The 27,878-nt window shown below is 36.0% G+C and overlaps 1 protein-coding gene across 2 annotated transcripts; it reads right to left on the reverse strand.

Annotated features, from left to right (window-relative positions):
- Window positions 1-4,200: 4,200 nt before the first annotated feature.
- Window positions 4,201-27,578, reverse strand: Nmt (N-myristoyl transferase). 2 transcript variants are annotated; one of them, XM_067131798.1, is made up of 11 exons: window positions 27,153-27,578; window positions 19,965-20,070; window positions 18,806-18,929; window positions 18,383-18,513; window positions 17,525-17,586; window positions 16,456-16,602; window positions 15,760-15,880; window positions 15,032-15,380; window positions 14,159-14,304; window positions 12,734-12,871; window positions 4,201-11,929 (listed from the first exon to the last, which is right to left on the reverse strand). In XM_067131798.1, exons 2-11 carry the CDS (start codon window positions 20,052-20,054, stop codon window positions 11,909-11,911), a joined length of 1,329 nt encoding a protein of 442 aa, XP_066987899.1. In that variant the 5' UTR covers window positions 20,055-20,070; window positions 27,153-27,578; the 3' UTR covers window positions 4,201-11,908. The 2 variants fall into 2 exon arrangements, with proteins under 2 accessions (XP_066987899.1, XP_066987898.1); XM_067131797.1 differs by lacking the exon at window positions 27,153-27,578 and adding an exon at window positions 24,576-24,778.
- Between the last annotated feature and the right edge of the window lie 300 nt (window positions 27,579-27,878).

A 27,878-nucleotide genomic window follows, 5' to 3' on the forward strand; every position in this document is an offset into this window, starting at 1 on the left:
AGTGTACGAGGTCTGTAATTATGTATATATATTTTTAAAGGCTCTTCTAAATTAAAGCGATTTCATTACGTTCACTATTTATAGTTTGGGGAGGGGGAGGAGGGTCCGTAAATAAGTAAACGAAAAGTGTGCTTGAGAGTATGAGGTGGTGCTTCTCATCAAGGTCTGGAGAATATTCATTAGACCTTGCTTCTAATGCTCTCAAGCACACTTTCCGGATCTTTATAGGCAATGACTAACGTATTTAGTTATTTCTTGACGATTGCATTGGTTTCCCTTATTATTCGCATGTATTTATTGTCCCTTATTATACCTCCTGGTTTTGCACTAAATCAACATCCATTAAAGTTAGAATGACGCGATTTCATGTTTCTAAGAGCGTCTTACTTTTCAACACCAGTGAAAATACTTTAGTTGTTTTGCTTTGTCTTTAGCCATTGCCATCTGCTTTTTCTTGTAGGCAAAACGCTAAACTCAGTACTATACCTCTCGTGACGCCACACGGATATTACCTTATGGTAAGGCATGTTTCTTAAGATATGTTTAACAGACGTTACAATATTGTTTGGCAGTGAAATAACTTAGTCTTCTTTTTAATTATTCCGACTGACATCCCTTTCTTCTTTTTGATAACAGCCAACAGTCTGCTAGTTAAGTTGCCCAAGTTCAAAAGGTCATTGGGAGCTAAACTCGTCTTTACGGACTAAGATGCTTCAAAATGAAAAAAAAAAAAAAAAAACATGAGAAGGCTGATATAGTCAATTAACATTAAACTAAAATATCAAATAATAATGAACAGGGCTATACCATTTTATTAGTGTACTCTTACGGCCTCTTTTGAACTTTCAAAACATCAGCCTTGTTAAAGGGTGAAATATCCTCGATTCTTTGAATGCGATATTAAAATATGGCTTTTTACATTAATGGGAAGAAAGCATTACATGCTAATGCTAAATCTTTAAATGTGGGCGGACACGGTAGAGGCGCAGAGTTGGAGGAGGACTGACTTTCAATCAGAACCTCCCTCTCTATTTTTAGACATTTCTGGCGGTGGAAATAAATGTCTTTTAACAGATATTAATAATGTAGCGGATCTCCTATGACAAATGTTACATTGAATATAAAGTACAGTATTGCAGTCCTTGTACCTTTCTCACAGCATGCACACTTTTTGGGCAAGTAAATTGGTTATTTAAACAGTACTTCTCCATTTCAGTCTTCCCAATCTCCAATCTTTTCAGTATTTGTCAGACTTCTTCCTTGACTTAGCTTTTAACACCAGTTCCCAAGTGCCTTCCTTTCTGCAATCCTTTGTAGCATCCTCCATTATTACAATAGACAGCAGACAATTCAAGGCCGAGCTGTACAGCTATTTTAAATTCGTCTGATAGACTTTCTATTTTCCCAGTGATAATGTACCTTGAACTAATAGTGCGCTTTGCTAAACGAGTTTTTTTAATTGTAAGCATATTGGTTACTGGTGCCAATGGTTCTAGTTTTACGATTTTTTGTCATCTTTGAGGCATTTTAACACATTTCAGGCACTTCTGTCATGTCAATACCCTCTAATTCATATTCACATATAGGAGAAGCATACAGTAGTTAGTTTCCCTTGTTCCATCAATTCCTTTATTTCCAGATTACTCGTAATTCGTTTGTTTTCATCCGTCATATCACTGACTCCTCATATATCTTCTCTGTTTTCCCTTGTTTATTTTAGTCTAAACACTTTCTTCCTTCCATGTGCTGTGGTTCTGGTTATAATCTACCATTACCTTCCTCCACTCCTTTGCACCCCTCTCTTTTGACCCTGTGCACTTCTGTCTCCTTCCCTAGGCAGATCTTCTGGTGTTGGTCTATTGCATCTAATTGTTCTTGTTGGCAATAAATGCCCTCTTTGGCAGCTCAAACATTTGACACTTGAGGACGGATAAAATGCAGAACCATCCTAGTGATTATCTTGCTTGTTGAATGGAAGAGGGAGCTCTGAATTTCAATTTTCAGACAATGGAGACCATATATGAAGGTTATTTGAAGTCTTTGCCTTCCCTGGTACTTTCGTGGTTTCCACTCAACGCTTCCCTATACTGATGGAGGCTTGACAGAGGATAACTGGGCCATCCAAGGAAAATGAGTTATCCATTATCCACAAAAAATTGAGAAAGAACACACTGAAGATTTCTTTGACTAACTGCAAGTTTGGCTGTGCTGTACAGCGAATAAATGAGTTCTACTACAATGAATTTTAAAGTTTAAACAGAGAGTATAGTTAATATCTGGAGTTTTAAATGTTCATTATCTACTTTTTCTAGTTTCTCAAATTCAAAACATCTTCAAAGAAGTACAAAAACCTTTGAATGACTTACATTATTAAATCCAAGTGCAACAGACAACAAACAAACTAAATATCTAAGTTTGTATTAAGCTAAGTACATTGTAGACTTTTACGATAGAAATCAGCTCTCCGTCCTCACTTCTAGTATCATTTTCAATATAAGAGGAAGGATTTACCTGGGAATTTTCTTTTGTCAAGATGAAAAGATGTGTATCAAGAGATATTTTAAAATTAAAAACATGTATACATTTTACATCTATCAAGCTGTGAAATGACCAAATACCGTTTCCAAATATTTTCAGCTCAAAAACCCGTCCTTTCAACACAAAAGCAACATACGGTAGTATTTCCAAAGGTGGTATGCAATTTCCAAAGATACTGCTGTTAGCATCAAGGCACAAAGCAATTATTAGGTAAAACCATTATTTGCAAACCAATAAATCTAAGCAATTATCTAACACAAGACACTAAGTGGTACTCTGGCCAAGAATGAGAACTACGACGACATAGCATCACACAAAGGCACAAGAAATACTATGCAAAAAATTAAGTTGAGAAAAGAGGCTACCTGAAGAGACAGTTACAGTATTCTAATAAGGTATAAGCAGACAACTCATGAAATCTTTATCAAAAAAAAAAATAATAAAATTCATGGAGTAGTGTCTCTGCAAAGGTTAAGCTATTCTAATTAGGTAGTAGCAGTTTAATATTATTACATTATCAAGTAATTAAACCAGACCGAGTAAAACACTTCTCTCACAGGGGTGAAGCAGCCTACCTAACTGCCTCGAATAGACTGGGCAAGGTTATACAGTGCATCCTTGACTTATGAAGGGGGATCAGTTCCAGCACCCCACCGTAAGTCGATTTTCCGCTGCTATCGGCGCTTTAACAGCGCTTAGGTGCCGTAACTTGATGCTGCATCAAATTACAGCGCTGTAAGCACCGTTAACTTTATGCCTATTCTTGCCGTTAGCACCCTTGACAGGTAAGCGCTGTAACTTGGTGTAACATTGAGTTACGACGCTGTAAAAACAGCATTAACGGCACTGAAAAAGCGCCATAAGATTGAATTTCCATAAGTTGGGGATGCACAGTAATTGAAGTTGTTGGACAGCTAAGTGGGAAGTGACCCTAGTCAACAAAGAGGAAAACAAATGACAGAAAAAGATGCCGCTGGAAGCAAGAGGAATGCCTGAAGTAAGCTGTAGTACCTCGTACAGACCACTGGGCAAAGTGAAAAGTGATACCACTGGGGAGAACAAAATACAGTAAGTCTCTCCCAAAGGTTCAGTCTCATTTCCTAATGCTTGTGAAGATAAAAAGTTAGATTCTGTTTATAAAGCATTGGTTTGGATTTACAGTAACATTGATACAAAAATCAAGAAAAGTGTGCACTCAGTTTCAAAACTAACTACATAAACAAGAGAAATGTGCACTATGAGTGTCAAAACTAACTTAAAAGATAAAAAAGAAAATAAAACTGAATGCCAATTAATATTCATTACTTCATCATAATAATGTATATTAAATACATCAAACATACATACTGTACATCACAATTCTCTTACTTGTAAATAACTTTTCATACTAGCAATCACGGCCTGAGAAAAGCAATGACCCTTCGGATACTTTCTTGCTACAGCTATGCAAGATCAGTATATTACAATATAGTTTTATTTGAAGAGTTGCTAATGCTACTAGAGAGAGAGAGAGAGAGAGAGAGAGAGAGAGAGAGAGAGAGAGAGAGAGAGAGAGAGAGAGAGAGAGAGAATCTTTCCATTTCAATGCATGAGTTAGCAAGGTCTAAATGTTTAATGGTACAGTATAAAATTGTAAAGTCAAAGGCTAATGAAAGTCTTCAATGATTCCGGTGAAATATAAAACAATTGTGTTAACATTGTCTTGAGCTATCTAACCTCTTGAACACACTATAAAACATTAACTACTGTAAATACCCTCTACTCTGATTTCCATAATGAAAACAATCTTGCTCTTATGTACACATTCAACATAATTACACTGCTTTAGTGCATCTATATGAACATGGCCTGACACAATTGCTGACAGTGTTAACCCAAATTGAGATACTTGTAACCTGGCTGGAGTGTCACATACAGCTTTAAGCAACGTGAAAGGTCCACGAGTGAAAAAACAAAAACTTACGAGAATGATAAAGAATCAACAATTTATTTTCAAAATCATACATAAACATTAAGGCATACAAGTGACTGCAGAGTACACAAATCATACAACTAATTCATTCAGTCGTAAGTTCTTTCTTCAAAAGCACAGACCATGAAGTCAGCAATAAGCGTAATGCATACATTAAATAACCATACAGTACTTAAAAATTAGTGTGCTGAGCTACTATTTCCCCCCCGATTTTCAGAGAAGAGAAGCATAAGAAAGGAGGAAAGAAGGGCCATACAATGAAAAAACTGTATAAAAATGTACACTATCAGATAGCTTGTCTTTTAAACTAGTTCAACAAAGGAAACTGTGTTTATTTCCACTCTGGGAGAGTATAGATTAAAACTTTAATTTAGGATAGATCTCTTGGTAAAATACTGGTGTTGCAAATAAAAGGGTTAAACTCCTCAACAGACAGAGCACTGGAGCCTTCACTAAAACAAAGGCACCTTTTGCTTGCATCAAACACTATTTGCTTTGGTAAAGCAAAGTTATTTTATTCCACAATGTTAAGTATATACAATTCTTAGGAACATGAAATTTTTCACTTTCTACCTGTTTTTAAAATAATTATAGTTTTACAGCAGAGCCAAACAGCTGGGTTATATTCATTACTTAATGCGATGACATTTCCAAGACAATACTTTCCATCACAAATGGTTCTGCCACTTCTGTGTAGATATGAATTCATACCAATTACATTGAAAAATTCATCCGAAGTCTTTAATGTCTGCTCTTGTAAAAATCTGTGGCAACAAAATATTTCTCAGGCACTCCAGCAAAACCTTACACCAAGCAGAATTTATACAGAGGAAAATGTTTCATGCATTCTTGAACTAAAGTTCAAGTCAAGGAACACTTATAATCCACATTTACTTTGAGAAGACAACTCATACTAATGTCTTTCAATGTAGGGTTAAAACTGAAAGGACGAACCCCCTTGCCAATCTAATTACAATTTCCATCTGTGAATGTGGCTACCAAACATCTGTTTACTTTTCCAAATAAAAACAAGAAAGATAACTAATAAAAAGCTTGAGCATGAAGTAAACCAACCAGTAACCACTAGTTACTAATCTAAAACAGTAAAACAAAGCAATCATATACAGTGCTACTGTACAATGCTTGAAAACTCTAACAAAATATTAAACGAACTACTCTATTTAAAACAAAAGAGAAAAGGGTGGAAGGCAGGGACAGGCATTTCTGCATGGAGTTAACAGTTTCAGCTTACTTGTGGCTGTTATGTGCATCCTGAGAGAGAACAGGCACACAGTAATTAAAACAACTTGATAACACCAGTAAGCAGCGACTGTATCAAAACCTGTAAAAAACCTACACAAGTAGTACTTTGCATCTAAATACAAGTGAGTAATGAATCCCTGCATGTATCTGAATTGCAACTGTAATTTCAGATCAATTGCATTTATGATCTCTGAAACAAATTCTTTGAGATTTTCTACTGCTATAGGTCAACGATAGATTTAGTAACAAAATGAAGAACAACCAATGTTTCTACACATAATTAATTGCAGTCATTTAAAAAATTACACTTTGCTAGTTTTTTATTGATTAACAATCAATGTGGCTAAAAATATGATTTCATATTGTAGTATATTATAATAAAATTTCCCTTACGAAAATGCAAAGCAGACTAAGTGAAAAGGGGCGATACAAAAACTTCAAGACAGAATTCTAGGCATGGAACCCAAAAAATATCACCTTGTAAGGATGTAAAACAATGAGATTAATGAAATGTGGAGATGCAATCAAAGCTAATTGTAAAATTCATAAAAAGATTAATTATTCAAAAATTGAAATGAATTCTACAAGGAATACAAATGACTAGCATGATAGGGAGTATCTTATAAGATCTGGGGCCACTTCAAGCCGCTATCAGGGAACTAAATGCCCAGAAACTCTCCCATGAATACCATAGAGCAATGAAAACTATTCTTTTTATGAGTCTCTGGGTGACATCACGCTAATCAACTACTATCTAAATGTTCAGTATCTGCAAGGCCATGCAAACTCCTGCAACATAGCAATCAACACGACAAGAAGTATATAAACGATAAACAATAAAGTATATAAACAATAGTTAAAGTATAGCTTTACGACTTGGAAAATATACAAATAATATTTGTCTCCTAACAACACATGCCAACATTTTACAGAAGGTTAATCTACTGCAGGCAAAAAACATAATGATCAAATACTGACAGATGCTACCAATGGGAGACCAGCAGTTGATACTGAATAAAGTGGAGCTAACAATGAAGAGTGTAAGGACACCGTTTCCAACACTACAGCATATCAATATGATGTTATGTTCAGATACTGTACTGTACTGAAAATGCTACGTGTATTTCTACAAGGGTGCCTTTTGGGCCAATCCTATTAAAGTTGAGAATGTTAACTCAATTAGTCTGGTTAAAACAATAATAATAATTATCTAAACAGTAATAATTTGTCTTGACTGGTGCAAGGAGACAAGGATAGTCAGATTTCCATGTGTAGTACAGAAAACCTCTATCAAGAAAGAGGGGAAAACAGGGATACAAAATGACATAAGGGACTGTTATACCTGATGGCTCACATGCCCAAAGCCAAATTTTAGCTAGATGAAACCAAGAGGTGACAAATGTAACATGCATAACTTCGGTGTTAGCAGCTACGACCAAAAACATTTTGAGTACTATACATAAGTAACAATACCATTGTCTATCAAAAACGTACAGTGAACGTAGTGTTTTTCAAAGTATGCTATAAAACAATTTGTCAAGTTGTTGGCAACAAAGTGTAGTAAACATAGGAAACCAGTCCAACAAAAGTTGAAAAATAAAATGAAAATTAAACAACAACTCTGTTTAAGATGATGATATTGATGGATTGACAGTGGCAGAGAAATTCATACATTGATGTAGTAGACAACAAAACAATAAAGGTGTTTATGGCCCTGTTTCCAACAAGTCAGCAGTCATGTGTGGGACATACCTTTATGTATGACGTCGTAGTCATGTCTATTTTTATGCAGTATCATGATACTTACCACTTAACTTTCTGACAGATAAGGAGAGGCCACCAATAATAGTCACTGTACAAGAAGCTGATAAAATTTGCTCAAGTTTGTAAAGTTAAAAAAAAAAAAAAAAAGGAGCTTTGGAATTTCAGTCAAGCAGTCTTGAGACAAGAGGTCAGAAATGATGTTAAGATGAAGATATCTTGGATAACCTACTTAGATCTTACAGCAAAATTAAATGCAACCACTTAAAGTGCGAAGAACATCTCTACAAATAATTTAAATAGGCCATTCATCACATTAGTACTTATAGTGATCATGATACAGATGTGTTTAGTACTTTAGTCAGTGATCTTATCAAAGTATAACACTGAAGATACAGTGACATAACAACATGAACTTTCAAGCAAAAGATGTTACTCTTGAAAAATGGTAATTGCCATTAATCATATTTTTAAATCGGCTTTTCCCTTTACATAGTTAAGATGTGAAATCAAGTTCTCTCCACTCTCTTCTGCCTGGTGCACTTTCTGCCTGAATTGCCATCTAATCTGGGTGTTACTCTATGCCATTTTCCAAGATGTCTAGGACCTTCCTACAGATCTCTGTCTTCTACTTCTGTACCTACTGTTTTTCCTGACTAACAAGGTTTCCTGACTAACATTTCCTTTTCCCTTTTCATCATATCCAAACCATCTCAACCTCTGAAATAAAATTTATTTTCCAGCTGCTGGATAATACGTTATGTTTCTCTGCCACCTCTTCATTTATGATGATCTTCCCACCACAGTCTGGCTACAAATCTAAGCAAAATCTCAATTTCTTTTGACAGTGCTCAATTCAAATAGTAGGTTGTACACACCTCACTTTGACCATAGGTTTTGAACATAAAGATTATGCGCAAAGCCTGTGGTTAAAGTGAGGCAGCACTTTTTTAAATTAATTCCAAGTGGAACAGTTCTACAAAGGCTTACATTAGACCCAAGGTAATGGCTGATACTGTGTATGTTTGTGTCTGAGGAATGGCCTATAAAAACAAAATCCATGATGGTCATCAACTACTGAAAACTGGGAAGGTGATAAACTGCCGAGTGATTATCACCACTGAGTACAAACAGAAAGACAGGTCAAGTTTTTCAAGATGCCGGCTGAATAACTAATACCATGAGACAACACAACACAGCAGAGTAAGTTATGTACACATGAAAGCACAGGAACAGTGGTATATAAGCAATGATTTTGCAACACAAAAATAGAATATCGAATACATTAAACCATGGAGAAGGAGTACTAAATATAATCATGTAATAACATAAAACAAAGTTAAATATGCAAAATACTACTGCTATGACTGGATATTGAAATAACATATATGCTATGACATAAAAGTAACCTGGGATATAATAGTGCGGTAAGTCAACAACGTAGAAAAACACTGAAAAGAGCAAAAATTCTGTACAGAATCTGAACTCATTCACACTTACCTCGAACAAAACCAACAAAAGAATCTCAAAACAGAAAATGGAAAAGTGCAATATTACATATGCAACATATACTGAGTAAAAGCATACAACGAAAAAATAATGCACCATAACACTTCGTCGTCATTCATCAAAACTAAAATCAGACTGACTTTACATAAAAATTCTGTCCAAAATATCCTGGAATGCGATACACAAACAAATAAGCTCAAAAATCTGGCCTTCTCTTCCTGTCCAAATGTCTGTTGCATGTCAAGATGAGCATAAGAATCTGCGGCTGTAATGAATGAGTCGGAGGCCTCCCTTCTTTAGAAGGCAGCTTACCCTCCTCTGGTAATCTACTACTGGTACCCCAATGATTGTTCTATGTCACTCTAATACAGTCAACTTTTCAGCAAATGTGGCTTAGGCTTGTGTAAAATATCAGGATCTGTACACTACAGAAAAACATAGGGTGGGCCATCGAAAGTCTCAGTTTGTTTCCTAATGAATGATAAAAAAGCTTTGAAAAAGGATAACAGGAACTGAACAAATACTTCATCTCCCTAGCTACTCTTCTCGCTAAGACAATAAATAATTTACACTACTGTAACTGCATACTGTTCAGAAGATTACACTATGTGCCATGAACAGTGTGACCTCAACCAATCATTAATATTGCTATTTAACTTCAGCATTACAATATCAATGAAAACTGTCAATTATGCGTAAGAATACCATTGAATTCGTTAAGGAATGTATATATATTGCATATAATACTACAGTACATGAATGTGTAGTTTCCACTGATTTACATATTTCCAAGACGTAATGGGTATTGTACTTATGCATTGTATATTATTACATGCTAGTATTCTAAACAATAATGCATAACTCATTTTACTCAAAAACTAACATTTCAAAACAGACTTCTTGAAGTATAGTAAAAGAAAAAATCAATAAAATAAAAGAGTTCACGTATTATGGCTTTCAAGTAAAAAGGATAGGGACATTACAGTAATGAGATAAATTTGATATTGTTTGTTGTCTGTTGTATGCAAATCTTTTATATTCTCTTTCCTGTACTGTACTGTACTCGAGTAACCCTGTGCAACTTTGCTGACTTTCAATGGTTGAGCAGCCGTTATGTGTCACTGGTGCCTAAGCCAAGGATAACAAAAACCTTTCAACAGAGTCATTTGAGCAACTAGGTAATCTATTGTTAAATGAGTGACCACTTCCCCACTTCCCAACCCCAATACTGTCATCATAATGAGAAATTCTAGAAAAGAGGCAAGGAGGTTACTTGGGTGCTGTGGGCATCCATTCACATTTCTAACCTGGAAAGTGGTGAGTTGACATTGTACCTGGCCAAGCCTCAGCTTAACCTGAAATGAACTACTTGTCTTTTAATACAAAACTCCGAGCATGTTGGGCCTATATGTGAAGTTCTATGCCACGATATTTACTTTCATATGAGTGCATGGTTGGCCTTGAAAAAGGGAAAATTCTGGCAGCTTTCAACACCATACTAAGAAATACGAAAGTACATCATCTTGGCCTAATGCCAATATCTTACAGAAATTGTTTTGTTGAAACTATACAATCTGGTCTTCTTTTGCATTTCTGTCTGTAGTAGGTGAGATGGAAACCCAGGACCTTTGCAATACATAGACAAGACTCCAATTCCTTTAAATCACTACAGCTCTGAGGAAAATTTATGAGGCAAAACTGTAACTCATCCAAAGCATCTGCTCTTGAATATCAGAATGTAGCAATTAAGATACTGTGGATATGAAGGATAATATTTAAATGTTAAAACATGTGTTCCAAAAACTAAGCTCTACTTTTAACATTGCCAATTTTCTTCCATTCCCAAATACCAAAGTTTTATAATCGCCTCACTTGTCCCTATTCTGATTACTGTTCTCAACCCTGGGGAACTTCGTTCTGTATTTCCCTTTACAGTACTGAAGTAAAGGATATTTGCTGATTAATGACCCAGTCTTCCATACTGTACTTCTGTAGATCCTACTCTCTCTCAATACAAGGTGGCTTTGCTTTCTTTTAAATGAATTATTTGGGACTAACTCTTACCGAGGTAATGGAGTGTATCCCTCCTGTATCAGACAGCCTTGTAATGCCCACAGGTCATTACTCTTCAAACTCATCTAAGGGAGATCAACAATCCTAGCATTATTTGGTTCACCAACTTACTTTCCATCTATAACTTCCTCTGAGGTTAGGTGGCAATCTCAAGTCTTCTCTCATTCAGTTTTCTCTTTCAGGATTATGAGATAATGGCAGTGTGTTATCCAACCTAGCAACTTTCTCATGAAAATACAACTTAATTCTGCACAAATATGCAAAAGTCTGGTGACAAAGTGGATTAGACGCTGCCCACGTACGGCAATGGCCATTGGTGTTACCTGTGGCAGTTAAATGCTTTAAAAGCTGGACCTGCATCAAACTAAAAAACAATAACAGAAAATAAACAAAATCTAGTCCTTTTTGCCTTATGTCCCCAATATCTTTGACATTCAGGCCAGTACTACACCACTAAGTAGCACTGCAATGATATACCTGGACATGTTTGAATTCGGTGAAATTCAGGAAATTCTCATTATGCACTAAATCAATACAACAGGCAAATGCTGTTTTATATTTTATATTAGTTTGTATTTAGTGCATGGAATATGGAACCTACCCAAGCATTCATTTTTGAATAGCTGTATAGATAGGATGGTTTACACTTTATGTATGCGTACAGACAAGATGGTTTTCTACAGTATTTATGAATGCATAAAAAGATATAACTATACACTGCAGTCTCATATAATTCTGTGAGTTACCAGGTGGAATAAAAATATAAAATATCCTACAGTATGGCTGCTTTGACTATTGCAACACCAAGCCGACCTGAAAAGAACAGACATTATCATTGTTAAAACACAACCTTCAAAAGTTCCCATGGCTGCAATTCAATTAAATATAACAACTGGAAAGAATCAACACAATATGGTGCTTTATTATGTTGGCACTTAATCAAAATTTAAAATATGAAATAATCATGAAACTAAAACAAGTCATTATTCTGAAGATTAACTCTTTGGTGGTTCTGCAAATGCAGTATTAACAGTGGAAACTGTCTTCAAAATGAATAAAAAATACAAGTGTGACCCATACAGATTTGAAAAATCCACCATCCCTCCATCACCAGTCAAAATGAGAATAAATGTTCTGATTACAGAATCATTTTTGTAATGTCAAGAAAAGATAGTAGTGAACTGTATAAAATATGCTAAAGCTACCTGAAGTTTATGCTTGTAACTGAAACTGACAAATATTTCACAGATACTTCTGACTACTGCTGGATTATTATCGACTGTCCTGATTTGAATGACTGGAAACATTTTCTAGGCATTCAACGCTGAAATTATGAGGTTCTTACCTAAAAGTTCTCCAAAATAATGGTACAGCATGAACCCTCAAATACTAAGCAGCACAGACGGTATCCCATTTCTACACAATGGTTTCAAACTATGTAGCAAATGTATGTGGCAGCTATTTAACAATATTTTTGTTTCAGTATTATACTTTCTCTTATTCTGTACTTAATGTTTACTGATTTCTAGATCTTCTGTGCAACAGGTTAATCATCAAAGTTCATCTCTGGAAAAGACAGAACTGTGAATGTGGGAAAAACCAAATGAAAAATACTACCTTAAATGGGGCCATCTTTGGACATCGCCAATTGTAGAGATAATACTGTAGATGTCCATCTCCTTGGCCAAACTTCAGTTCTTCCAAGAATTCTGAATTCTCCATTAGGTCCAGTGCATTGAAAACATCAAAATTTGACTGAAAAAAAAGTCACTATAATGAGCACATAAAGATATAAAACAAGAGGAGTGGGTGCAATTACAATGATAAAATCTCTCAAACAAAAAATAACCCTTCAAATGTTTCCATAACTAGAATACATCACTTGTCATAACATTTTTAATGTCTGAGCAACCATAAATCAAAATAAAATTTCACAACTATAAAGCAATATCACAACATTAAACTTAAATATTTTTACTAAACAAATCATGTTGTACATTCTGTAAAGCTTAATTATTATCCACAGGTGCCTAATTCAAGACAGAAACATCAATAAAAGATAACAAAGAAACTGATATGAAAGGCTACAAGAGAATGGAGGATGAGAGGAAGGGGGATCAGACACATGAGGTGCAAGAGCAGCGAGATAATTTTTCAGAGGGGAGGAGCTTGAAAGAATAAACACAAAATTAAGTCTTCTGCCAGATGAATGGACTGAAACACTAAAATGAGAAATAAATCACAAGATTCTTGAAAGCGATTCAGATCGCACTCATTGTCATCTTAGCATGGCTTTCAGGATGTTGTCATCCTGTTTCTAATTTGATCCAGCCGAGATGGCAACTTACGAAAATAGCGATGTTCTAAAAATGTGCAGTTACAAAATGCTCGTATTTGTGGCTGGGAAGGTCATTTCATCAATGAGGAAAACTGTTGACGGAGATGTGATGTTCATGAGCGCCAAAGTTGATAAGCATCTCAAAAGACTGATGATTTGAGCATGTGAAAAGGGTTGGAGACTAGTCAGCTAAATCAGGAGGAGGATGATGTTGGCTACGAATAAGGGCTGGAAGTGCAAATAATAAAATGGAATGGAATATATAATTTAGGCAGAAAGCCAAGCACTGGGACCTATGATGTCATTCAGCCCTAAAAGGAAAATTTAGAGTAAAAACATTTTAAAAGTGTAACAGAAGGAAAGCCTCAATTGCACTATGAAGCAACTGTTAGGAGAGGGTGGAAAGTAACCAAGACTTGATGAAAGAGAATATGAACAGAGGTACAGCAAAACGAATGAAAAGGGTTGTAACTAGGGCCAAAGGGACACTGCAAAGAACCTCAAGTAATGCCTACAGTGCACTGCGTGAGGTGCACTGATGACACTTCCCCCCTAAGGGGAGAAACAATAGAAGACAGTAGCAAGAATACAACAGATACCTAATCTCCCTCAGGAAATTTCACGTTCAACTATTGAAGAGGGTTAGGATAAACATGGCTGCCAAGCAGTACTTGACTGATACATTACACACAGTATTAACTTACATTCTTAGCTGTAACTAAAGCATCCTTCATAAGGACCTTCCAAGGAGTATTTGTCGAGACATTGTAAAAGGAGTAAGCAGCTTTCAGCGTCTTGTACGTTGGATGATGCATAACAGTTGACGGGAGTGTGTAGTAGCTAACAAAGTCTGAAATTAAGTACTTAATGAGTGATAAAAACAATTTTTATATATAATAATAATTATTATTTTACTAATAACAATTTAAAAATCTTAGCCTTGAATTCCCATTATCATGAAAGATAATCTAAATGTTTCATCCTATTTTCATACAGCCTGAAAATGGCAATGTTATCCTTAATACAGACTTATGTTTTGTAACTAATAAACACCCCTCCTTAGTAAATTCATATGTCCTTATTTTTCATTTAAGGATGACTACACTGTTGGAAACCTAAAATTTCAATGCTCTCTCCTTTAGTATACTTTTGTAAGTCTTATTAGAGGAGTTGGAAAGCAAAATGAACACATCACAAGTTTAAACTTAAGTTCCTTTGATACAAATGCACTACCTGCTGCTGGATAACTATCTGGCCTATCTTTTACACATCTTGACTAGACTGAAAGGCATGCAACCCAATACAGTACTTCTGTATCTCACCTTCTAGCCTTCACTACAGTTCTTATGAAAAGGAATCCATGATTGGGTGGGCAATGCAAAAACTTTCAAACAACCCAGAAATCACAAGCATTGTTTATGAGCAAAGTTGTGAGCTCCTCACACATCCACTGCTACCTGGCAACAAGTGACTGCATCATTAATCTAGCAACTTCAAGACTTCTTAAACAAGCTTAACAATATTTGAATCATACACTAAGAAAAGGAAACGAATTATAAACTTACTGAAGGGCTTACCTGAGACATTACCCTCGTTTTCTACAACATAACTATCAATGATCTTGTCTTGTGGAAGGAACCAATGAACAAACTCTTCTTTACTAAAAACAGGGGCTAAATCAAACTTCTGTAAATATTTCCCTAATAACTCGTGACACTGGTCTACATCTTCAAGTTTTAATCTTCGGAATCCCGACGTTGTGGTTTGGGTTGGGAGTTTATACAGCTTCAATGTTCGCTGCATTGTCATGTTCTTGCCAAGGTGTGAGAACTTGACTTCTATCAGCTTCTTTGGGTTGAGCGACCTATGCCAGTAACGACAAGACGCCACTGGCTTAGGTAGCAATACCCCAGCAGTGTACACAGCCTGAAATAACACAACATACGCAATTAATTTCAGTAAGCCTTTGCAAAGGTTTTTCTTAACAAAACCTTATATCAATCATCTATCCCATGAAGTTTCTGTTCATCACAAATTATTGAGATTCCAAGAGCGGTTACACACAATCTACAATCCATACATTCTTATACCTTCTCCTAAAATACACTCTTCAATCTCACTCTACTACACAATCTCTCTAAAATAAAGCTTAAGCCTCCAGAGTGCACATTAAGCACCTACAATTACTGTATGGTAAGCTGAACCAATTTATTACAGTATAAATTCATTCAGGACTACTGCTGGAACATTTCAAGGCTAAATCCTTGCTTAACCCACATGAACTTCTAAACAAAAACTTTCATACCTGAAAGATTCCAGTTAGATGAGTTCTTCTAGTAATTTCTTTAATTAAAACAGGTGCTAATCTCTTTGAACGCAGCTTCTTATGTACACAGAGAAAGTTAATTTCTACCATCTCTTGCTGACTGAAACAAAATGGAGTAAAATTCAATGTTACATAATACTAACATTAGCAGTTGTACTATCTGGAATGATTTTCTATCATCTGATCAACATACTTTTATTTTTATTATAAATGAAAAACAAAATGAAGATATCCACAGGTGTCAAAATTTCAAATGCAAAAGTACTTCACAACAAAGGATATCCCACACTGAAAGTTTTACTTCAAAATAACTTGCTCTGAGAGATACAAATATTTACTACTCATATACCGTACAGATTTTGACAAGTGCACAAATTAAACCATCTAAATTTTCAGTTATTAATAATTACAAACGGTGCAGTACACACTTTTCAGAGGTTCTATACCAATTTCGTAACACACAACTTTGAAAAAGATGGTTCACTATAGCACGAACTTGAAAAAATCAGAATACTTTGTACAAACATTCAAATTTTCACAATTTTTGCTGTTACTTAGTCTAATAAAATCTTCAAATATAAATCTATAATTTCTAAACATTAAACAAACATAGCACATAAAACAGCAATTTACAAATTACATTAACGTTAAAAAGTGTTACTGAGATCAACTTACTGGTCATATATCCTAATTCTAGCAGGGACTGCTGATATAAACCCTACTAATCTGTTACTTTTCGTTATTCGAACGCCTACGTGCCACTGAGGTTTCCAGCCAGGTGGCATCAAAGCCCAACGTAAAAATTCTCTACTATAGTCAAACCTGGAAGAATTGAAATACAATTCTACAATTACATTCATATCCATGATACATGGCAATACAAAGATCTTACTATGAAACACATCGTTCTATAAACCCTTTAATCATAATAGTCTTATTCCGTGAGAACATTTCCAGCCACACCAGCCTGATGGATCTTGAAAAAATAAAGAATTCTCACTAAGCATGCTCTGACTAAGATCCAACTTCATGGAAAGTGCTTCACTTCACTTTTTTAAGCCAAACTCATTCAAGAAGAGTGGGAGAGGAGGGAGCCAAAACATATGCAATGAGACAAGCAAAGGTTTTCATTTTTTCTTTCAGCATAGTATATGATAATTCATTAATGTTTTTACACTGATTCTACAGCATAAGGGCATATGGCTTCTTAGTTATGTACTTCTGTTACTGTAGGGAGGTGCTGCAAGAATCCTCAAGGAGCAAACATTAAGAAACTTATAAAAAAGTATAAAGTGCTCTAGGTAATTCAGGCAGTGTGAAGCCAATGACCTAGAAGGCAGAAACACTAAAAATTACTGCTGATATTCTCATATCATCACAGAAAACACATTGGAGCATAAAGAAATGAATATATCAAACAGATCATAAAGACAGCTCGCTGGGAACAAGGTAGCTGATGTCTGCTCAGAGCAAAGCTGCGCAGTTGAATGATACAATGCTTTCTGGGACAATGGAGCATAGTTTGGACATTCCGGAATCAGGTCTTTCATCGTTCACAATCCATCATGTTGGTAATACTGGGAAATGCTTGCACAAAATAAGGATATAAATTAATGGGTCCGTATGAGCAAACATATTTTTCACTGGTGTTAAATATTTAAAATAGATTAACTTTCCAAATGTCCTAAACTACAGATAATAATACTATACATACTCTGAAAAATTACATCTTTGAAATACTTGCCTAAACATATTATCATCATCTTCTACGTAGTTCTCATTCAATAAGTTGTACAGATTTTGTAACTGTAAGAAAAATAAAAATCAAGTAATGAATAACATACTATACAGGGCATGATGCAAATGTACACAGCTTCTGATAACCAAGAATTTCTAATTACAGTCCCTTCGGTATCATTTTCATTGTTACCATTGAAGATTACGAAGTACAATAAAGTTCTCTAAAGATGACGACAAAATAAGACCCTTTTCTAGTGTGTTAATCTTGTATCCTGTCAAAAATACACTTAAAATCCTTCAGCTTTTTGAGGACTTCTTTCCTTAATGACCAAAGGTACCAACAGTACCATCTAAATCAGTATCATAATACTGAATGATCTGTTAATGAATTACATTCCAATAATGCTTAAAACATGTCTGATACACTCTTCCTCTCTCCAATTTAATTATGAGCCTAAATGACTTCAGTCTGTGAAATCTCATTTTCTAGCCTTTGAGTGTCACATATCTTGGAAATTCATCTGCAATATTACCCTCCCACTGCACTACAGCCATGAAGCTCAACTTTTACATTTTTATCTTTTTACTACCTCCTAAATTTTCTTTGTAAGTACCTAACATCTTCGCTGTGAAAAGTAGTACTCAAGTTTATAAACGCATCAATGATGTTATTAAACAAAATTCTTATAACTTAAACATATCAGGAAAAACAAGACCAGTTGAGGGTACTACCAACATTTAAGGGCTGTGAACTGACTTTACATGTTAGCTTTACTAAGATTCACTATAAGATTACCACTTCCATGGGTTAATAAATAGCATTTGCAATAACACTAACGACTGTAACGTAAAATTCACTTACAACATCTTCATTTAAAAGATCGAGAGTATCCCACTTGAAACCATCGGGTAGATTATAAGGCTCTTGTTTAATTTCTGAAATGGGCTTGGCTGGTTCAATGGCTTCATTTACATTAGCTTCTATGTCTTCAGCTGGAAAAGAAAGACAGTATTCAATACTTGAGTAATAAGAGAGACTCAACGACAAATCCCAATTTAAGAATACAACTTACTTTATAGGTCAAGATAATAGCTGGGGTAAAAGAATAAAACTTGCTTCGTAAGCCAAAGCTATAGCTGGGGTTGAAGAGACACAGCAAATAACCTTTACTACAATCTACAGTGTACTACGCAATAGTCCACCCATATAGGAGGCTTATGCATTCAATTTACACCATTTAAGGTTTTGCCTAAGGAGCAGGATAAAAGCTGTCAAGGTACTTACTTATTTTAGGCACAGGTTGAGTATTCCAAAATTGAAATTCTCTCTGAAGCTGCATCTTCCGCATGTATCTTTCCACCTCTGGTAGCATTGGGGGCACCTGAGTTCCAACACCTATGCCACTGGCCTGAAAGCGAAGATCTAGCAATAAAAAAATCTTTCCTTTACAAAAAAATAAATTACATACTTCACTAACTTAACTTCATCACTATCAATAATAACATTTGTAATTTCCATCAACAACAGTTTGTAAAGCAGTTCAGTTACATAGGTCTGAATTCTACTAAAACCTGACATTATATACTTAACATTTCTAGTAAATTCCCAGATCAGAAAATCCAAAAACCAACGAAAAAGTAAATATCAATAAAACTACGTAAGTACTAAAAATCTTTGTACATCATCTCAAATACAGGCCCAACTTGTCTTTGACAAGGAGAGCTAAGTCCTCAGTAAGATGAAACTATCATTCTATATTAAATGCTATTCCTACAATGATGCCACCTGAGCCAATCGTAGAGGCACCTGGGTAGCAACATACTATTTGACTGAGGCTATTGGTAACAGTAACTCTGTGAAGACAAAGTAGCCATATATAGGCGACAGGATACCGCTCTGAAGAGGAAAAGATGATTTCTCAAAATGAACCTACAGATTGTTCTGTGCTGTACAGCATGGCATCGACATATGCACTCTTGAAGGACGAACAGAATTACAAAACAGGTTGCTGTGTTTCCTTATGGAGTGAACTCACATCAACAGTGGGCCTCCATCCTTATAGGACCTTTTCAAATGCAAAAGTCAACTAAAATTACTTGGAGCCTATTTCAAGGTAAAAGAGTCAACCAAAATTACATGGGGCCTTTTTGAAAGCAAAAGTCAGCTAAAATTATTTGCCAGTCTGGAAACCAATTAGACCATACATAGTTAATGTCCAGTGCCGCTAACTTCAAGAAATGTCTATGCCAAGGTTTACTTGATAAAGGCAAAAGGTTGCTACATGTAAACTGGTATTCATGCCGAAGACCTTGGATATAACAGATTCTATCTACAACTCCTGATATTTCTGCCACCAAGTTTTCTTCTGGAGTTTACCATCAGCGTCCTCAGCAAAAGTAAATATGAGGATCTACAATTACAACCACAACACATAGAAGCTTACCTTCACAAGCCCACTAGTGCTAGGCTCACTCTCTCCATTGACAACAGGGTCACTACTGCTGCCTTCCTTTTCTTCTTTAGCTTTGTTCATCTTTTTCTTATTTTTACTGAAAAGAAATGATTTTTACCAATTTACTGACTACTACAACTTCTCTGGAAAGAAACTATTTTAACCAATTAGGCCTAGAATGATGAATCTTGAAAATAATGAAAGAAAATCTTAAGCAGTATTCAAAGACCTCATCATTTATCATGTGTCTTTAAGTAATGATTGTAGAGCAAATAACCAAAATAAAAACTATAACTGAAAGGGCTTTACACAAGGGCACTGCCTTGTTCCAGCATAAGTGCTTAGTTTACAGAAGTAACGAAATAAACTCACATTTACAAGTGACATTTAAAAATTTCTTAGAAAAAGCATAAAAAATATGGAGCTTTTCCATGTACAATTTAAAAAGTTGAAGATTTATATATATTTAAAGGTAATCTTCTGTTACTCTAAGCACCAGGGACTGCATTAAGAGGTTGAGGGCTTGTCTCCAATTTGTCCATTAATTTCTATAATCTTCTCTCTACTTATCCTCTTCACTTTAACCAATCATTACCCATTCCTCTACCAACTTGTTTTTGGATAGCCTTTATTTTTTCCTTCTTGTTTTTCCCATTGAAAGAATTTGTTACAATAGAAATTACAACCTAGGCAAAAATTAGTATGCAGAAATGATTTTAATGAGTAAAAAGCCACAATAATGTAAATGAGAGACTATTTTTCCAAAATACAATAATGGGTTAAAAAACGGGGAGCTTTCGACCGTTTGCACAATGATTCTCTTCAGTTGGCTGAAGAGGACTGTTGTGCAAAAAGTTGAAAGTTTCCCGTTTTTTAAACCCCTTTTTATATTTTGGAAAAATACATTCTCTCATCTACATTAATGTGCTTTTTTACTCATTATTTCCAGGCACAATATGGCAATGCACCATAAAATTATTTTGTTTATTTTTCTGGTAACTCTTTTTCATGTGTAAATAGTCTTCACTAAAGATTTATGACCTATCCTCTGAAAAATGAATATTTTTCTAATCATTACTCTTTCTTGCAATGGTGAGGTGGGAGTGACCCCTGTCATACCTGCCATCATCAAGCAGTTTTTCCTTTGAAATCAGGAACCATGAAGGTGGCTGAAATGGGATTAGGATAAAGGTTCTGGTTGTATACCTATGAAAATATTAAATACCTTAAAAATTTACGATTTTGGGGAAAACAAACCATCATCGCCTTTCATGTAAGAGACTCCCACCCCAGCCCTAGGAGAGCTGTTAATCAGCTCAGTGGTCTGGTAAAACTAGGGTATACTTAACTTCCTTAAGTGGGAGGCTAATCTATCGGAAATGACTAGCAAGTTGAATCTCCACTTGGAAATACCATACTCCTGGTCAAGATAATGAGCAGAGGATCAATAACTCTGTAAACTCCTAAACTATCTGGCATTGGGATGCAAAACTTATAGGGCCCTGAGCAAGGGTGACACGTTTCTGTACCCTCATTCTAGTAAAACTTCAGAGAACTAAGTGTTGCCCTAAAGACTAAGAGGCAAAGGTCAGCAGGCAGTTGGTATCTGGGTCAGTCAAAACTGATGAGTTCAGATAATAACTTTACCAACAACAACAAACGCCCCCAAACCCGCCCTTTGTTAAAAGTGAGAACAAAGGCAGCCACACATTACTCACTTAAACTCTAAGATAGGATGCTTGACTGTTAAGTCTACCTGTATCTTGGCCCATTCACCACATAATTAGCCTGACTGTTGCCTTCCAGGGGAGGAAGAAGGGAGAAAGAGCCAGGCTCACCAACTCAGCCTTATACCTTATGAGTACCATTGGCATGATGCATGTTTTGTCTGAGAGAAGCTTGGAAACTACCCAGTCTTTTGAGCATCCACCGCAGGTTCTTAAGAAGACTCCAACATCCCTAGGATAAACTGTACAAATAAGATAGGGGTAGTTTAACACTGCCAAATGCCTACCCTCATTAACTGTGAAATGACAGCTGGGAATGGACCAATACCCCTGGCTTTCAGTACATAAGGCTAACAGGGGAGCCAGTCAAAAGCAAATCCCTAGGCAGCCCAACCAGGGGAGTCAGCAGATCAGGATCCCACTCAGCATAGGGCTAACAAGGAGCTAACAAGGTATTTCAGACCTGGAGTGACAAACAATTGGTTGATCATTCTGCAAATCAGATTGACAGGAAGAAAGGCAAAGATATCCAGATGTCCCAGGGGATGCTGGAAAGCATTTTCCAAGGCAGCCTTTCCCTAAGCAAAAAGTAAGAGCCAATCTACTGGCCCTGGCAACTATGTTAAGCTGGTCTACAAAAATATTCCTTCTAGTCACAATATACCTGTCTGACAGGTAGGTTAAAACATAAATTATATGTTGAGTACTATTAACATAAAAATCAATAAATGCAATGACAATACAATGATAGTTATAACAATTTCACTGTAAAGTGTCAGGACTTAATCCTACTGAAAATATTCCAGTCACATCAGCCAACATCTTACTGAAAACACAAGGCAGAAAAGTGGGGAGTCCAAAAATGTGCATAAACTACAGCACTGGAGAAACTAAAAGGTTTTATTTAATAGAAAAAAGATGAATCTATTTCATAAGGTATGGGATCATGAGCACGCACTGTGCTCCTTGGAAACAATAATCAACTCTGAACTGGATTCCTTGCCAACAACAAAGATCACGAGTGGTTAAATAATAATAATTTTTGCTTTATTACCAAAGTAGATATAAGCTACAGGGCAAAATTTGTTTATTTTTCAAGACCATTATTGTTGTTTGGAAGGAGTCTTTGTTTTTGTTAAGTGATGATCTAATGTTTTTGACCATGTAAAACTTCATATATTCTCATTCCCAAGTTCTTGGATCTTTTCTTGCTTTTAGTTTTCAAGACCTGATGTAATCTATTTACTAATAATTTCTCTAGTAGGGCAAGTGACTGTAATTTCATATGCAAAATTCAGACAATAACTCCAATTGGAAGCACTATAACCCCCTTTAAAGATAATTTCCTTTCTCTTAACTGGACTGAATTAATAAGACTTGAGACAAGAGGTACCTCAAACCCTTAAGGAAAGCAACAGCCCAAGCTGTGTATAATGCTATGAATTCAGGACGATTATGCTGTATTATTTTTTACTTGGAACCTGTAGGCCGTCACAACTTTAGGCCATATATGAAGTTTAGGCCATAAAACATGGCGGGAGCTCTTTGGGACACCGTCTTTAGTACTAGCCCCTCGGGGATCAAAGTATTATATACACCCATTTCGGCTGTTTGCCAGTTTGGATGTTACAGCCTAAATGACTTAAACCTGAAATGGCCAAGACCCAATACTTATGAGGGAGGTAGGATGCCCCTTGCCAGTTAGGACCTACTGTATTTCCCTTGTATGATTAATGGTGCTCTAGGTCTGGTGAAAATGGGAATGGAGCAGGGGTCCAACCCAACCAGGTAAGGACCCAGCATCCTAGGTTAGGTAAGGAAGCTTAGGATGCATCCATGTATTGGACCTAACTTCTTTATCCTTTATATGGGATATCCTTTATATGGGAGTCTAGGCAAGATATTAAAAACATAAACCACATATATTCCAACCGATACCCTTGTTGTTTATACATTTTAGGCCACTCCTGATAGGCCTACAACTCAGTTTTGGTTTTACCAAGCTCTGCACAGACTGTATGGAACGGTTCCGTGAATACGAGACATTAGGGAGCCATATGTTCAAGAAGGGATTGACTAAGGTAATCTACTATAAAAGGAACCATACTAACCTAACGTACCCTAATCTAACCTAACCTACTTCTGAGGTTAATTACAGAAGAGTGGCAAAAAATAATGGTAAATACTTGATAAGCAACCAAAATAATATAGAAAATGTCAATTTCCGAGGTAATACCCGACACGGAGCTAATACTTCGCTCTACCCAACCCCTAGGAACTCTTCCAATTTTGTTATATACAAGAGGCTATCATACATAGTGGTCAGAAATATATACATCACGATTAGGTCATTAAAGTAAATGGTTTTAATTTATATGAAAGTAAAGTATTGACCCTAGGATATAGGCTAAGCCAGTTTTACCATAGCTTACCAAATGTGAAATTCGTGACTCCCCAGTCTGCATTCTACCCTAATTGAGTGAATAGCAATGCTAATTAGACGCAGCCACAAAGAACAATAAAACTGCCAAACAAAACGTAAACTATACTACAGTAGGCTGGACTACCCAGGCCAAGGCCCCTACTATTCGTTAAGAGGCCAAAGTAACTGTGAAACCTTAAAAGTAAATTGACCCTAGCGTTATTTATCTGATAAGAATGGACAGCAGCCATCCAAAGGGCGAGGAACATTAACGCACGGTTGACGGAATGGTTTAAGAAAACCCAATGTGTCTTCGACAAGAATGAAGGAAGGCCCGAAGACTCGTCTCTCATACCCAACTTCCAATGGCCGCCTGCAGTTCTAAAGGCTCGCCAAAGGCATAAACGTCCCCGCCCAACAACCTTTCATAAAATAAAGAGATAAATGTCATACGGTTTATGGTGTTTGTGTCGGTGTTCACCGCAATTCCCTTCATTGCCGTCGGAGGCAGCCATGATGTTTACCGTAAATACCGAGAGTTATTTTCACCGCAAATGTTGTGGTTCACTGATGCCAACCGCCAATCACAGCTCAGTTTGACGGGTCCTGCCAAAGAGCTGGGTTCTGATTGGTCGATTTGCATGCTGGGGCTGACTAAAACGCATCCCAATTGACAAGCACTAAGCGCAGTGTCCCGTGTGACAGTATTTTGCAAAAGGGTTTTTTCGCCGACTTTATTTAATTCTCAAATACTTTTTTTCTATATAGAAGAAAATAGACTATTATATTACCTCGGATCATTGCCTGCGAAACTATTTGGCAACCGCATTTTATCCTTCATACAATATTGGTAATCGGGGCACTGCTGTCTCCCGTGATAATAGCAAATGACAGTTGCATGACAGTAATTTTATCATAACTTTAGTTTAAGTAGTATTTATTCCGTTCACGCAACTGAATCAAAACTATTTTCACACAGGCAAGAAACAATTGTCGACTATGAATTATTATTGTTATCATCATCACATGTCATTTATTTCAATACCTCAATGTATCATAATCAATCCGAAAATGTCAATGGAAGGCCGGCATAGACGGTAAGTACTATAACAATATTCACTGTTACGGTACTTAGTACTATAAGAATAACTATTTGCTGTTATAGTAATTAAGATAATGGAGTTAACCACATTTTGAAGATACAACGACTTTTTTTAAGGCCATATCGTAAACCATGATTAATAAACAGAATGACTATGATAGCAGATATGGTATCTGCAGCAGTACGCCTCCCTTGCTGTTGTTATGACTATGGTCAAACCTACGATTACAGATACTATGGCTGAGGCAGTAAATGTTTGGCCACAATAGTATATCAGGCAGATATTTACAAAGGAACGTCATGCAGTAAATGCAAGTGTTAATTAAGCTACCACGGCTATAACAACAAATAGTACATCTATGATAGTAAATCGTATTATGAAAGTAATAAAGAATAATTGGCAATAAACGTAAATGCTAGGACTACTGGAAATTTGAGTATGAATATGATGTTGAGTGTCATTGTGGTAAAAATTGTGACCACTATATAAAAGAATAAGATTATGACTGCATAAAATAGGACCATAATGACAATATGTTTTTCTGGACTAAATTTTTGTTTTTCATCAATTCTTTTTTATTATTCAGTCATTATTACAATGTACCATCATCTGCATGTTTATACTACATCATTGCTATGTTCTAATGCACCATCATTTAATATTTTATTCACTCGACGCTTAGAGTAGACTATACTTTTTTCCCGTTGTCAATCAATATACATAATTTAATCATCACGACGTGTTCATATTTATGCTTAAGAAATCCCCCTCAATATTTTATGAAATGAAACCATTACCTATGACATATCCGTGTGCTACTAAACTGCTTGATATTTTCATGAACAATTCGTAACACAAATTAATTCATCATGTTGCTCTCTCACAGGGGAGTGAAAGGATCACTGTATGTTTATTTTGTTTTTAGTTTCAATATGTACCTTTATAATTATTTTTGTATCGCTATTATCGTATTATGGGCTGGTTCTGGGAAAAGAGACAGTATTGGCATAGAGCCAGTTTTCATTTTTTAACTTTCTAGAGAGTCCTAACTTGTCGGTCATGAAGAGCCACAATGCACTTATTTTCAATTCTGTTTAATTTTATTTTATGGTAGATACATTGAATTATTGTCTTCTTCCTGTTTTTTCGCTTTCATTGAATGATCCTTGCAAAACCCTTTTCCATAATTGATGAAGAGAGAGAGAGAGAGAGAGAGAGAGAGAGAGAGAGAGAGAGAGAGAGAGAGAGAGTTCCTAAGTTTCAACGTCAGCTAAGCGTATACCTCTGAGTCAACGCCAGTGGTGGTAAATTCAACTCTTCAAAGCACTTTAACTGATGGTATCGTGTTTTTTTACAGATTGTGGTATTTATGGTATTTGTGATTCCTTGTGTTTACCAGCACTGGCATTGACTCAGAGGTAGGCTTAGCTGACGCTGGAGGTTACGAACTCGCTCTCTCTCTCTCTCTCTCCAATAATCGGCAGATAAAAGATATATATATATATATATATATATATATATATATATATATATATATATATATATATATATATATATACTCATATATACATATATAAATAATTAACACATGAAAACGTGTTGCACAGAAATAAATTTCTGACTCACATCGGGACCGAACCCGTATGTCTTTCAAATGGCCGTCCAGGGAATTAGCAATTCACCCACACAGAAGAGTACGAATATTTCTTTACTGATGGTCTTCGTTCAAGCTACATGCGTCAAAAGACACTCAGAAACAAACAACTGAACTTGGACACTGCTTCTACACAAGTTCGTGCTTCGGAAATAGCACAAGAGAAGTCTGTAAATCACTTACAGCCTAACTACCTGGCAAACACAGCAGTTACTAGGCCTACAACAGACTTGTGGTAAATGCAGCAGTTACTACAACAGACTTGGTACTTACAGAAGTCTCTATAACTGGAGGCTTCAAGCAACAAACTCCAGCAGTCACATAAGCCAAATGTTTATTCTGCAAACTCGTCAGGCATCGTAGGGCTAGGTTCCCATTCTACCGGTGCTCAGTGTAGTTCATGAGGCAAAACTGGTCATTTTACCCAAAGTTCATTGATCACCCAGTAAATTGGTCTCCTCTGCAACAGTTACCCTCACTGCCATTACACCAGTGTCATGTCTTTTGTTTCTGCAAAGACTAGGTTGGAAGTCTATCGACAACTGGCAAAGGGAATCACAGAACCATGTTTTTCATTGCGGTGAACCTAAGTTCAAGTCATTAGTGGTGAAGATCACAAAAGGTACATTGTGACTGATCACTCGCAAGGAACAAACCACTTCACAATGCTTGATGCATACCGTTACCAAATACTGATGAGTTGGTGAGCAAAGTTGCTTACTGCCAAATGTCGCCAAGTGCCTACCATCAAATTCTGGTTGGAGCCGATGGCAAACACGACACTACTTTTGAAACGTGGCAGATTGTATCAGTTTAGGGGACACTCTTTGGTGTAATAAAGAGACTACTGTAGCTACCTTCCAATGAGCCATATATCAAATTATAAAAAAAACAGCTATTGAGAATACATCTGCGTAAATAACAAGGGAAATACGTGGACTAAATAAGCTGAGCATGACAAACTCACACTGGTTCATGGAAGTTGTTGAGCAACTTAAA

Source organism: Macrobrachium rosenbergii, chromosome 30, assembly GCF_040412425.1.
Source record: "Macrobrachium rosenbergii isolate ZJJX-2024 chromosome 30, ASM4041242v1, whole genome shotgun sequence".
Lineage (NCBI taxonomy): Eukaryota > Metazoa > Arthropoda > Malacostraca > Decapoda > Palaemonidae > Macrobrachium > Macrobrachium rosenbergii.

Coding starts and splice junctions, on each gene's coding strand:
- Nmt (XM_067131797.1), bottom strand. CDS start 24,637: ATGGCTGCCTCCGACGGCAATGAAGGGAATTGCGGTGAACACCGACAC. Junction 18,930..19,964: donor GCACTAGTGGGCTTGTGAAG/GTAAGCTTCTAT, acceptor CTTCGCTTTCAG/GCCAGTGGCATAGGTGTTGG. Junction 14,305..15,031: donor AAACGAGGGTAATGTCTCAG/GTAAGCCCTTCA, acceptor ACTTAATTTCAG/ACTTTGTTAGCTACTACACA.